Consider the following 15,862-nt stretch of genomic DNA (forward strand, 5'->3'; position numbering starts at 1 on the left):
GGCTACTAAATATGCAAAGTTCAAAAGGAAACTGAATATTTTTCGAGTTCTGCTCCGAACGATTACAGACAAGTTTGGAAGCAAGCCATGATGTTATCGAGACACAAGAGGTGGCCCAGTGGGGTGTCGCGGCAAGTATGATACAAGTACTTCTCCACTACATTTTCTCTCACACTGTATTATGCCCTGCGCTGCCATGCAAGGTGATGTGATGCTGAGGTGAGGTTTAATGTCGTGCTGAGGATCCTTGCATTTACATAGCGACCTGCATGCCTGTGCGTGTGTGTAACTCAGACACAGTATACCGACTCCTAGGCAGACGCTCTGTCCACTAGGCCACAGAGGCGGTCATTTGTTGATTGAAATCCTCTTTAATGTTTACATCAAACACAACTGCTAATAACTGGCTTTTTACCATTTTATTCAATAAAGTCCACATTTGTTTCAATATGTTGTCCCTATGACATTTGGACCACCAGGATATATGTACAAATGTCCCAACAAATACTTAAAAGTATACTATTCATATGAAAAACGGAAACAGTTTATGATAGACAAAAATGTGAAATATAAGGATAACAAAAGGAAACAATAAATTAAATCACATTTTATGGTTTAAGCATGTTAAATGCTTCAACAAAATGTTTCTTTAACATTATTTCACTAAAATATAAATTCACAGAAAACAAGATTTTGTGTAGCAATAAATAATATCACATACAAATACCTAAATAACAGGCTTCTAAAATATTAGTCTGAACATGATATACAAGGATACATCAGGTTGTATTAACAGACTGAGAGAGATAAAGGTGCCCTCTGTATGTTCACATTTGTCAAATCTAACCATTAATGGGATCAAATTGGAACATAATCCTTTGAACCAATTAGCAATGAAACATCGATTCTTCTTAACGCTTGACAAAAAAGACTCTAAATGAAAATAGAAGCAATTATCCCCAATATTCCATTATGGGAGTTGTATATATAACATCAGGTGAGGATGTGACTGGGACCAAGAAGTCTTCTGAATCTGAATCTAACAGGAGCTGCTTGTGTCTTCCTCAAGCGTCAGACAGGTCATTTATATGAATGAGATCTGGTAGCATCGACTGCCCACCACAGTTGTCCCAGACACAGTGGGTTTGGTAAGGTTAGTCATGGAACTGATAGGTCACAGATCATAGTACATTTGTTCTGACAATAAGTGACTGAGTGAGTTTGGTTTAACGCCGCTTTTAACAGTATTAGACTTATATCGCGGCATGTCAGCTTAATGTGGGAGGAAAGCCCAGAGTGATGCGTTTACCACTTCGGTGAAACCCATGAGGACAGGTGATGTGCTGACAAACCTAGAAACATAATCAGGGCAAACCGGAATTCGAACCCACAATCATAGGTTTCTGGCGTGCCCAAGGGAAGCAACGCTGCACAGTGAATTGCAGCACCTGACGACTGGGCCATCCGTGCCCCCCGCTAAACAATAAAATAAGTACAGATGCTTGGTCAAATCTCATTATCTTTGTCATCCTACCACACACAATTGATGCATTTTCTCAAAGAATATTAGCGTTTACAGAAACACACATTTTTGTCATATCATAAACTCAGAATAATAAACCAGGCTCAATGAAGTTAATAATGATGTGATGGAGGTATCTTATCTGCTACAACTCAGTCTGACCCCAATTAACATCCTCCTAATATTTGATCAACTGTCTACGTACAAGCACATGCTTATTTAAGACTGAAAAACGACACCCTAACTGTCTCCTCTCACCTTCATTATTATCAATCAACGTATTTCAAACAGGGACAAATCAATACATTTTAAACATGCCCCTGCCGTTTTTCTAAAGTCGTAATCTCTTGAAGGAAATAACAAACATAATGGCAAGTTTGATTTAACAAAAAATAGGATAGACATTTCTGCTCCAGTAACACCAGTACCAAATGTGTTGTGTGGTTATGTGTAAGCCATCAAAGAATATAAAAAGTATTCAGACATGTATGGAATAAAGAAAACAATTCCGTCAAGTCTTTGAAGAGAAGGTTGGCAATTAAAGGAAAGTTTTATAGGATTACAGCTGCAACTCAACCAATATAATTTCAGTTCCAGACACAAAATAAATCTTACCTATGATGCTACGTGTAATTTGTTTCTTATGACCTTGATTGTATTTGTAGTTCTTCAATTTTACCAGTTTAAACATATTTTTCAGGACATTTGTGACACTTGATCTTATATTGTTACCAAAATTGAGTGAAAAAGATTTTGATCATCAAAAGGATTTTGTCAGTATGAAAATATTATTGAGGACAGTTCTGATGTGAGCTACTGAGGATAACTTTTCATTGTCCTGAATTTTTAAGTTCAAGCATACATTGTCACATTGTCCTCTTTCACCTTTCATGTAAATTTACCTAAACACAACAATACTATATCTGACCTAATATTACTTCCAAAATTAAGAGAGAAAGAAATTATGGATTACCAAATGATTATCACCATGAAAAATTCTGTTTATCCTGCTTGATAATATCAATTGTCACTATAGAAGCAGGAAGGGGATGTGTTAATCCAGTCATCACGGTTGTCCTCTAGAACATGATTGACTCATATACAAATTCCACATAGTTTTCAAGATCACATGCTAATGAAATAATGTTCATTTTACAAAGTGGTACAAAACAAGCGGTGATTTCGAATGTACAATAACTACCTGCTGTACAGAGAAGCATGATATCCCCTGTATAATGATGGTGAGTAGCTGTGTTGATTGCCCCGAGATAACAAAAACACACTCATTACTGTCTCTCCGGGACCTTCCCTGGTGTCAGACCAACACAGACCATCCTGGTGGCCTGTCGTCATAGAACGTAGGGATCTGTCATCATGGACACTGGTGGTCTGTTGTCAGAAAACATGGACGTCTGTCATGATGGAAAATGGTGGTCTGTTGTCAGAAAACATGGACGTCTGTCATCATGGAAAATGGTGGTCTGTTGTCAGAAAACATGGACGTCTGTCATCATGGAAAATGGTGGTCTGTTGTCAGCAATCTTAAGTAAGAATCTGACAGATCACAACCTATCTACATGCTTGTGCCAGGTTACATAAAGAGAGGTTCAGTAATAGCATTACATAGTCTGCAATGTTGACCCTGTAAATTAATGATATATTACAGTGTAAATATACTACCATAGATCTCATCTAAATACCTTACATAAAACATACTTCATAGGGTTAGTTAGACTAAGCTCTGACACGTCACATGGCAAGACATCACATTGACGCATCTTTGTTCATCTACATTGCAATGTGGACTCCTCAAGTCGATTTCGTCTAAGTACCTATTCCATAACGCCATATTCAAACATTAAATGTGGTAAATATGGTAGATTCTTCGTCGGGCAGTTAAAAGAAGACCTTGAGCTTCTGCAAATGATAATGCCCTGAAAAATAGCGTTACCCTTATAATAATACAGTAAATGCAGACACAATTATATTGATAATTTGTGTTACATTAATCTATTATCAAGATCCTTGAGACTGATATGACACAGAATGGATAAAGAAAAGAGGCAAGAATTTGAAGCTCTCATTAACAAAATTAGAGCATATGTTTTTTTACCGGGCGTTTCGTATCCTTGTGTTAACATGGTTAATGTCTGGTGTTGGTGGCAGATACCGTGTATTCATGGCTAAATCCTTTCAGAACGATTCACAGATGAAAAGATATGTTGTTGTTTTCCTAGGTACACTATGGATTCAGAAGACATATTTCATGCAATATACATCGCACCATAATATGTTTCCCAATTAATTTCTGTTCACATCAACATGGGAAGTTATTCCCTGTGGTGCCACAGGTATTCTTCAATTATTCAATTACAAATGAAGGTTGTTAGCCCGAACTAGAGTAGACCCAAGGAGATGCCATTATGTTTCTACATTCATAAAGTACCATGTGTCTGAAGAGCAGTGATGGGGGATAAGTAGGCTGTGACTGGACATGCAGGAACAGTGCTGTAGTGGCCACAATGACTTGGACATAACAGTACGGTGTCTAGTGGAATCAGTGTGGTTGGGACTTCAAATGAACATTGTTTGTTTGTTTGTTGTTTCATGACGCAATATTAATCAACAAAGAATGCTGAGACACAAATAAACATACAGAACATTATATTAATTATGCATTGTCTATTCTACATTTAAATGAATTTCTACGTATTAAAGTCTTCTTACATTTGTATTTATATGATATCAATACCAAGAAAGCCTAACTGGAATCTAAACGTCATACATCTTGAAATTGTCAATCATATTTAGACCAGATAAACTTAATTAATTATTTTACACATTTGTATCTTGGAATAAAATATGAAGTATTTATAAAATAAAAAATCAATGCCTCAATTTATTACACCTTGTGCCTATAATGATATTTTCTTGTGTACAACAATACAACCCAACATATTGGGGATATATGTTCGGGAAAATATTCTATCCTTTCACTGAAGCTGAAATCTTTGCTGAAGTGAGCAGGAGAGCTCAGTCAAAATGTCAATGTGACACAAACTTTTGAGATAAAAGGTTTCTTGCAACAAAGGTTATATTTGGGATAACACTTTCTTGGTAAAGTACAGATTCTCATACTCAGCGATCTAGACTACCAGTTATCGCACTTCCATTTTTGTGGTAGCCCCAGTGGCTGAGTGGGTTAGATGGCTGAGTGGGTTAGGGCGCTGACTTTGTGTGCTGTGCTCACTCTGGCAGTGTGGGTTCGAATCCCGGATGGGACTCAAGTTCTAAAAGTACTAGAATCTGTACTTTACTAAGAAGGCGTTATCCTAAATATAAAATCTTTTACATTTTACCACTTTCTAAATGGCATTGTGGGTTTAAAAGGTATCTTATTAATTTCTACTTCGTTTTGAAAAAGGCTTAAAACTTAAGGGCAGTTTTGCAAATTAAATTAGTCTGGCCTTTCTTTTATCACTTAACATTTCTATTTCAAAGGCAACAGGAGGAAACGCAATAATAACAAAAACACAATATCTACATGGGCTCCACATACCGATCACAGGGGAAGTCTGGCATGAGTTGACATCACACAGACAACTCATAAACAGAGGAAAGGTGGGATTAGCGAATTGAATCCAAGGTTATTGCAAACACAAGAGGTCATGGTCAGCAGCAGGTCAACCCCCAAATATTTAGCCTTACAACCGGCGAGTGCACACAAAGCCTTAAAGCACAACCAGTAAACTGGAACTAAATCACTCCCACACAAACTATATGATAATATGGTTAGATGGTTTTCCAATGATATTTACACCACATAATATTTACAAATAAATTTGAAAAATAAATTATCATTTTAAACCCATATATACAGCTATATAGTAAGACTCCCCATTGCAAGCACTGATTCTTAACACACCTAGATTACTCATCTTGATAATGACCAACTAACTAATTTCAACACGTCTTACAAGGGCATTCATGCTGAAATAAATGCTTCGGTAATCCTATGACAAAATCTACTGTATGGTTGGGTGTTGTCTGACGTAGGAATGTGCGAAGATACTTTGATTTCTGTGATAACTGCTCAGGTTAAAACCAAGTAAAACAATGAAATTCAGGCAAGCTAATGTGATGTCAATAAACATGGTGACTGTTTGAAATCCCACACATCTCCCAACAGATTATCACCTTCACTGTCATTCCCGTGTCCATTCAAACAATAAGATGACACATAACAAGCAGAGTATTTGTTTGCTGCAATTCATAGAAAACAAACCGATGACACATATACACTGAATGACAATATCAGCCACAGCTTGCTCTCAGTAATACAAAACTTTGACATGTTTGGTAAATGCATGATACCAAGTGCAACACCTTTTGCCCACCACATAGAGTGAGTGAGTTGGGTGAGTGAGTGAGTTGTGTTTAACGCCGCTTTTAACAGTATTCTAGTTTTATAACGGCATGTCAGCTTAATGTGGGAGGAAAGCCCGAAGTGATGCAGGTCTCAGACGTTTACCACTTAAGTGAAACCAATGAGCAAGGGTATGGTCCGGACAAACCTAGAAACATAATCGGGGCGAACCAGGATTGGTGTGCCCACTACGTAACTCTGCACAGCGAATCGACAACAGGGCCACCCGTGCTCCCCCCCCACATAGAGATCCTCAAAACATCTCAGAACAAAGCAACATGAATACAAAACTATCCCGAAAAGAACCCTTTCATTTATCAAACCAGTGATCCATCCATAAAGACATGTTGAAACATATCCCAAAAGCTACATATTTGAATCTACCCTTGTGATATGACCATATTATAATTCCACAACACTGATTTAAGTATTCTTCCCAACACGAATGATCACCAGATACTGAAGTTGGATTTCTAGAAGAGTGCCCCAAGCTGGTGCCCCAAGCTCATGTACAGTGATAACATTTATGTACATTAAGTTCTAGAGTGTCATTATGCATAGCAATACTGGTTTAGCCTGGATGGAGTGTGTGACTGACACAGGAGGAGGTGACCCTCCCAGGCTTCTCTATGACTTGCTGGCCTCCTCCACCACCTTGGGCTCTTCCGCTGAACTGAAAGATGAGAAAAGCAACTTACTGAGTGTTTCATGATTGAAAGGACACATCTGTACTGTCATGACTATGGGGGTGACAGCTTCAGTGCTCCTGTGACTATCGGCTTTGTTCCCCCTCAAAGCTACACTGCTTCCTGTTGGGGATCATTGGCCTTTTGTTGCCTACACTCTGTGAGTACATGATGATTTGCACAGTAGTCAGCAATGTTACAGCTCAGTCACATTGGTCTGTAAGTCATCACACAGGCCAACCAGTGGCTGACAGCATGAGCAATGATCCATGCTGCTGGGTCAGAGGTGAGGTAAAATGGGGTTTAATGTCGCATCCAAAGTTATTGCACTTATATAGCGACATGCATGCACATGTGTGTGTGTATGTGTTAGGCTGCATACACACGGACTAATGCCGTTTTTTTATAGTACTAGCCCACTGAGATGCAGTTTAACATGAATACCCCACTCACACAGAGTATACTGACTCTGAGCTGACCAGTCCTTGTTTTAGCCCCTTGATGTCGAGTGACAGGCAGGGTAACAACAAGTACCATCTTTTTATGTCTTTCTGTTAAGTCAGAATGACACAAAGAACCAGGTCACACAGTGCTGCCAGTGAGTGAGTTTAAAACTGCCGTCCATATTCCAGTTATTTATCATGCATGAAGGCTTACATGTCTAGCATGTAACCATGGCCATTGTACTGACAAACAAAAAATAATCGACATGAAAATGGAATCACACATTAATTATTTTGTGGCAGGCCTAAGGGATGCAACTCTGCACAGAGAAGTGTGGTGCCTTGGATGACTGGGCCATCCATCATGTACGTGCCAGTGATATAGATCAGTATCAAGCAGCATCTCCCATAATGTGCTTCAAAAATACCGCATCTTAAAATACATTCGCCTTTATTGAAACAGGTATAAATCCTATAGGCCTTTCTCAATTTACAGCCATCATAGAGTTATTCCTAGAAGCACTTACAGAAAGTACCGGTAGTTACCGTAACCCAGCTATTCATGTCCTTATAAAACCTGAGTTAGCACTCAGTGTGATAAGTAGTCATCAGTAGATACTGGCAGTGTTCAGAGGCTTCTAATTCTGGCCACCAATAACACTAATGAGTGTTTGTTGATCATTAATCTCTCATTGACAGCTACTCAGATTGACAACTAGACAGTGCAATCAATAAGGTGATGAATCAAAGCTACAACATCAAATGGTGGGGAAGAGAGCAGTTAGGGGGAGGTGGCGAGCTGATGGAGAGTAGGGGGAGGGAGGGGCTATAAAACCTAAAGAGAAGAGAGAATGTTCTATGACAAATTCAGCAATATTGTAGCTATGTCAAAGTGGCCTGGGAGTAATTGAATCTTGGCAAGGAACACCAATGGAAAAGAGAAAGGGAGAAAAGATAAATAGATAAAAGGGATTAGGCTCTGCAAAGTCATGTTCAAGTTTTTGGGTTGTTTATCACCACACTCAACAATGTTAATGATCAAGTATAGACCAGACAAACCAGTGATTGATATTATGAGCAACGACCCATGCAGTTAGCAGGGAAGGTGGCAGGCTGATTAAGAGTGGGGGGAGACTTGGGGGGAGGGGTTGAGGGGAAGGGAGGGGTTGTGGAGAAAAGATCGAATGACAGGATGAAGAGGTGAAGGTACTGTCATTTGTTAGTTTGTTGTTTAACTCTTCGTGTAGCTATATGATGACGATCTGTAAATTATGAGCATCAATCCATGCAATTAGGATAAGATGATATGTATCAACCAAGTCAGCAAGTCAGCGAGTCTGACAACCTGATCCCGTTAGTTGCCTCTTACAACAGGCATGGGTTGCTGAGGACCCATTCTAACCCACATCTTGACATGGAAAATATGCTGAGATGACAATATTAGATTTTATCAATGGATTCCAGGCATTTTTTACATACTCAACAACTCACCTTGGTTTCCCTTCCACTACTTCTTTTCCAATCTCAATTCCTACATCGGATGAATCGGGTTGAGGAGCGGGATCGGACTGGCTGGGTTGAGCGGGTTGACTGGCAGCCGATTGGTTGGTTTGAGCCGATTGTTTGACAGCCGATTGGTTGATAAGTCCAGCTTTCACTTCCCCAGCTGTCTTGCTGGTTGGGGTGGCAGGTTTGGGAGCATCTGTCGCCTGCGGTGACCGTGCCGGACCAGCATCACTCTCCCCACTGCCCTCCTGAATCTGCATGTGGTACTTGTATGTGTTCTCTGTGCTCAAAATCTTGCCTGGAAGAAAGTGCGAGAGAATATTAAGATTAAAACATACCAGTAATCCCTTTCTTTGGACTATTTAGAACACATTCCAATTTGGTTTCACAATAAATTATTTGACATGCAACACACTCTGTAGGTATTACACCTGACTGTTCAGACATGAATACAACCTGTACTTAGGATGCAACAGGGGGTAGCAATTTGAGGACTTGGTGCCAATTAGTATGGTATTTATGTGTGACGACGTCATTGCACAAGGTTATGGGAGACAGGTTCCAGTAATATAATTATCATCACCGAAATAATTTGGACTTAAGGTATTTATAAATGTCGGATCAATTAAAATATTGTAAAGTAATTAAATCTTTGTTGTTTATATTTGAGTTTGTTCAACCACATATTTTAGCTGGCAAACTTGGATAGCCATAACTTGTAAGGTGTCACTGACACTTTTTAACATGCTTCTGGACCGACCCGTAAATTATATCATATCATCCAAGCAAGGCTATCCAGGTGTGTGACAATAATGTTTAGAGTTGATCAGAAACATCCTCCAATTCGAAGACAATGATCCCATGCAGAAAAGTATATTAACAAAGATTATCAATCCAGTTGAAAGAAAATCAACTCTGGCCAACTGGCTCTTTTTGTACAGTACATCATGTTAAGAAAATGTATCCTTACTCCACTCCACTAGAGAGTTGAGACAGCAGGATACATCAGCCTGGATCATGTCCCCTTACTCCACTAGAGAGTTGAGACAGCAGGATACATCAGCCTGGACCATGTCATTCATTCTGGTGCAACAGCGTGAGTGTTGTGTTATGACATTCTCACCCATGTCTGCTTCATCATGGCAACTGTTTGTATGGGACTGATGGAGCCAGGATCAGTGCACAGAGCATATAACAGATTGGTTTGGTGGGTATGTTGTTTTACGCCGCACTCAGCAATATTCCAGCTATATGACGGCGGTCTGTAAATAATCAAGTCTGGACCAGACAATCCATTGGGATACGATGACATGCATCAACCAAGTCTGCGATCCTGTCCACCCGATCCCGTTAGTTGACTCTTATGACAAGCATGGGTTAAAGAAGAACAATTCTAACCCGGATCTTCACAGGTACCTACAATATGTTCAAATCATATAAGACTTACGTAGGTATCAGAATGGGTAGACAAAAGTTAGTTGATTTTGCGAGATAACTACCAGAAAGATACACATAGGGACAACCTGCCGAGTGTGATGGTCATACTGTACTGCGATGGGATTGGCCAAGCCAACAGGAAATCAATAAACACAAATCTGACTTGTCCATGATCATGATGACTTCAAACGTGGGTCGACAAATCCCTTAAACAAGGAAACAAAGTGAACTGTCCGGAAGGCTTAAAGCACTTGCATGCAGTTCCAGGTGTGGCAAGAGCGAACCTTTTCTCCAAATCTTTCATCTCAATTATCCCAGATTCTTTGGATATTCCAAAATATGAGTAATATTCCTATTCTTGAAAATAGCATCAGGTCAACAAAGGACTGGCTTACTATTTGACTTAAACCAACTTAACCTGAAAACTTGCGAAGCAAGATGCTCACTCCCAATAATTACCCCTAATCTCTAGCGTGCTATTTGCCCCCAAGAATTGTCACTTCCTTTATTATCCAAAGCATGTAATTGAAACAGTGCTAAGTCCCAGGGCATTATAAACTAGGTGGTAGATATGGATGCATACTTTAAAGTGGTGTAAGTTATCTTTCATTTCCTCCAAATCACTTCGGCCCGCCGAAATATCTCCCCCAAATAACTGTAATTGATATGCTTGTTAAAGCATTTCAAAGATGTAGAGTTCAGAGCAGCTATGAAATGGATCTGTTTCTAGGCGGTGGAGACTTTGTACAATTCAATCAAGGGGTTCCCAATCTGATGAAAACTCCACTGCCCTAAGGATGAGGATCTTGTAAAAGACATCACCGGTAATTTACGCTGCCGAGGTGACATCTAATCTTATAGCACAATAAACACTGGGGCTACGGCACACGCACTTTAGGGCCGTTCTCCCCACGTTGCACCTACTTACAGTGACCACACTTACGCACGCAATCACCAGTAATTGCATTAGACTTCCATTTTGAAATGAGAGATTGCAATATTGATTTTATAATCAGGTAGAAGACATTTGTAAAAGCAATACACATGAAATTGCGAAAAAGCAATTTCTTCATGAACACGGACCTCAGCAAAACATCTGCAGTCCTGAGAATGTGTTGGAAGAAATTAAGGTTTTAATGAACAGTTTTCAGTGTCAAACTTACCACTTCCTCGCAATACTTCAGCTTATCATGGCCCTAAATGTACTGAGACAAAGTGTAACCAAGTCTCTACATTCAAGTACAATCTGGACGTGCTGGAGTGTGTGTCCTTTGTGAAAAGTTTCCATGATGTAGATGAATACGAAGAATTCTCACAAGTTACTTGTGGTTTTTATTGTTTGTTTGTTGTTTAATGCAACAATATTCCATCTATATGACGGCGGTCTATAAATAATCGCGTCTGGACCAGATAATCCATGACTGATAGAATTAGCATCAATCTAGGCCATTGGAATACAATGACATGCATCAAGCAAGTCTGCAAGCCTGACCACTCGATCCTCTTACGGCAAGCATGGTTTGCTGAAGACCTATTCTCTACCCGAAACTTCACAGGTCTCGTGATTGTAAAGACAATTGTATGTTGATAACGGTATTAGAACCTACACCGAAACGTCACTCTTAATTGTCATAAAGAAGTTGTTCATCCATAAATCTTATCCTTACTTAGTTTTATCAAATGCTCTAGAAAGCCCCTCCCATGATACTGAAGTTCATTGAGTGACAGCCACTTGTAGTTTGTGCACATCACTTCTCAAAGGCTCATCAATTTGGGAGAGATCTGAGATGATTGCATAGACATACATTTAGTCCCAGAAATAAAAACACAAATCTACAACAACAAAAGTCCAAATGCAGCCCAGAATAATGGCAATCTGAGGCAATCTAGACTTGCCAAATCATTCTAGACTTGAGTTGGATTCCTTTCTTAATTTATTCTCTAGGGTCTGCGAGACAGACAAGGGCATGGTTTTCCGGCATGAAACCATGACCGTAATTAAAAAGTGTCATCACGGCTGAAATCCTGAAGGGACAGATATTGGATCTGGTTGAACTATATTATTGGACGTCTCACCCCTTGATCAGCATGTGATCAGACTACACCACTTCTCTACACAAGTGTCTCAAGTTTAGCATCCCCTTAAGCACATGATGCAAAACAGTGGGTATGTTCGAAAGGCACAGACTGCCTCTCTGGCCACACTGATATCGACATGCTACAGGTCAAACGCTTATTTCTGGCCTGGTACTGGTTATGTTTTGTTATCGTCAAACCAACTGTAAAAGGACAAAGTATAGAGGACTTGAGTCAGTGGCCCCACTGACATACTGTTCCTTTCACTTTCACTGACATATTCACTGTACTTTCACTGACATACTCACTGTACTTTCACTGACATACTCATTGTACTTTCACTGACATACTCACTGTACTTTCACTGACATACTCATTGTACTTTCACTAATGTACTCATTGTACTTTCACTGACATACTCATTGTACTTTCACTGACATATTCACTGTACTTTCACTTTCACTGACATACTCACTGTACTTTCACTGACATACTCATTGAACTTTCACTGACATACTCATTGTACTTTCACTGACATATTCACTGTACTTTCACTTTCACTGACATACTCACTGTACTTTCACTGACATACTCATTGAACTTTCACTGACATACTCATTGTACTTTCACTTTCACTGACATACTCACTGTACTTTCACTGACATACTCATTATACTTTCACTGACATACTCACTGTACTTTCACTTTCACTGACAAACTCACTGTACTTTCACTGACATACTCATTCTACTTTCACTAATGTACTCATGGTACTTTCACTGACATACTCATTGTACTTTCACTTTCACTGACATACTCACTGTACTTTCACTGACATACTCATTGTACTTTCACTGACATACTCACTGTACTTTCACTTTCACTGACAAACTCACTGTACTTTCACTGACATACTCATTCTACTTTCACTAATGTACTCATGGTACTTTCACTGACATACTCTTTGTACTTTCACTGACATACTCATTGTACTTTCACTTTCACTGACATATTCATTGTACTTTCACTGACATACTCTTTGTACTTTCACTGACATACTCATTGTACTTTCACTTTCACTGACATATTCACTGTACTTTCACCGACATACTCATTGTACTTTCACCGACATACTCATTGTACTTTCACTGACATACTCATTGTACTTTCACTGACATACTCATTGTACTTTCACAGACATACTCATTGTACTTTCACTTTCACTGACATATTCACTGTACTTTCACCGACATACTCATTGTACTTTCAATGACATACTCATTGTACTTTCACTGACATACTCATTGTACTTTCACTTTCACTGACATACTCATTGTACTTTCACTTTCACTGACATATTCACTGTACTTTCACCGACATACTCATTGTACTTTCACTGACATACTCATTGTACTTTCACTTTCACTGACATATTCACTGTACTTTCACCGACATACTCATTGTACTTTCACTGACATACTCTTTGTACTTTCACTGACATACTCATTGTACTTTCACTTTCACTGACATATTCACTGTACTTTCACCGACATACTCATTGTACTTTCACCGACATACTCATTGTACTTTCACAGACATACTCATTGTACTTTCACTTTCACTGACATATTCACTGTACTTTCACCGACATACTCATTGTACTTTCAATGACATACTCATTGTACTTTCACTGACATACTCATTGTACTTTCACTTTCACTGACATACTCATTGTACTTTCACTTTCACTGACATATTCACTGTACTTTCACCGACATACTCATTGTACTTTCACTGACATACTCATTGTACTTTCACTTTCACTGACATATTCACTGTACTTTCACCGACATACTCATTGTACTTTCACTGACATACTCTTTGTACTTTCACTGACATACTCACTGTACTTTCACTTTCACTGACATATTCACTGTACTTTCACCGACATACTCATTGTACTTTCACCGACATACTCATTGTACTTTCACAGACATACTCATTGTACTTTCACTTTCACTGACATATTCACTGTACTTTCACCGACATACTCATTGTACTTTCAATGACATACTCATTGTACTTTCACTGACATACTCATTGTACTTTCACTTTCACTGACATATTCACTGCACTTTCACTGACATATTCACTGTACTTTCACTGACATACTCACTGTACTTTCACTGACATATTCACTGTACTTTCACAGACATACTCACTGTACTTTCACTTTCACTGACATATTCACTGTACTTTCACTGACATATTCACTGTACTTTCACTGACATATTCACTGTACTTTCACTGACATTCACTGTACTTTCACGGACATACTCACTGTACTTTCACTTTCACTGACATACTCATTGTACTTTCACTTTCACTGAAATACTCACTGTACTTTCACTTTCACGGACATACTCACTGTACTTTCACTTTCACGGACATACTCACTGTACTTTCACTTACATATTCACTGTACTTTCACTGACATACTCACTGTACTTTCACTGACATACTCATTGCACTGTCACTTTCACTGTCAAGGAACAAATCACTGGAACTGTATACATTCTACATATCTGATACCTAAGGCTCATTTGTTTTTCATCTCAGCTCTTGACATAAAATAAACAAAATGCAATCTGAAAATACATAGGGCATTCTCAACATGGTTGTTAGCTAAAAATAGACTCTACACACAATTTGATGAACATAACACAAGATAGTTATGTCAGGAACAAGTATATATGAGCATTGCCACATGTGACATTTCTTAAACCCATGTGAGTTGGCAATCGATAAACTGTATTAACAAAACCGTGAAGCTGTAGTTGTCCCTTTAAAAGTGTAAACAATGCTGTTTTCCTTACTGATCTCAACAAGGTTACTGGTGACTGCAACACAGCCTGCCAGCGACGCTACCCTATATTCACAGAAAGTGATGCAGGCTCTAGGGCAGAGGGGGTAGACATGGTGCCAATGAGGCCCTAGGGGGCAACACAACTACTGTTACATGTTGTTAGCGTATCGGGACTCCCCGCACAGGATTTCAGTACATCAACACCCTGAGATGTACAGTGTCTAAACAGATTTGTCTGGGACTAATGTCAGTCTGGTTTAGACAACAGTTCATAGTAGGCAGTTTTAAGGGAAAATTGTGTACATTAGTCAATCAATATGTTAACTTGCATATATGCAAGTCAATGAAGAGCACGTAACCTCCCAAACAAAAATAACTATGATCTTATTCATTTGTTGATCATGGCGATAGTTGAAAATTGATAATGATGACCTGAATAATAGTGTATGAGTGAGTGAGTGAGTGAGTGAGTGAGTTGTATTTAACGTAGCTCTGTTTTCAAGTTATATCGCGGCGTGTCAGCTTAATGTGGGAGGAAAGCCCGAAGTGATGCAGGTCTCAGATGTTTACAACTTTGGTGAAACCCACGAGCACGGGTATGGTGCTGACAAACCACAATCATAGGTTTCTGGCGTGCCCAAGGGATGCAACTCTGCACAGCAAATCGCACCGCCTTAAACGACTGGGCCACCTGTGCCCCATATGACAAACGGAACAATCAGGTTCATGTGTGAACACATCAAAGTAATCACTAATAGGGACAAAGCTAGGTTTATGCCATTTAAGTGCACATTTCAGAATTATTACTCCTTTTCAAACTTCTGCTAATGTATTATAGAGAATGAAAACAGTTGTTTCATTCTAACCTTTCTAATAGAAAAGAAACATTGCAAATCAGAA

The 15,862-nt window shown here is 39.1% G+C and overlaps 1 protein-coding gene across 1 annotated transcript in view; it reads right to left on the reverse strand.

Moving 5' to 3' along the window:
* Positions 1-408: 408 nt before the first annotated feature.
* LOC139468576 (putative pyridoxal-dependent decarboxylase domain-containing protein 2) overlaps positions 409-15,862 on the reverse strand; it is a 48,012-nt gene continuing 32,558 nt past the window's right edge. The window contains exons 23-24 of the mRNA XM_071250638.1: positions 8,569-8,881; positions 409-6,621 (exon numbers count right to left, since the gene is read on the reverse strand). Of these exons, the coding sequence (XP_071106739.1) occupies positions 6,576-6,621; positions 8,569-8,881 (359 nt within the window). The 3' untranslated portion in view covers positions 409-6,575. The remainder of the gene's footprint in view (positions 6,622-8,568; positions 8,882-15,862) is intronic.

The sequence above is a fragment of the Haliotis cracherodii genome, unplaced genomic scaffold (genome assembly GCF_022045235.1).
Source record: "Haliotis cracherodii isolate W230 unplaced genomic scaffold, xgHalCrac1.p SCAF_2, whole genome shotgun sequence".
In the NCBI taxonomy this organism is placed as follows: domain Eukaryota; kingdom Metazoa; phylum Mollusca; class Gastropoda; order Lepetellida; family Haliotidae; genus Haliotis; species Haliotis cracherodii.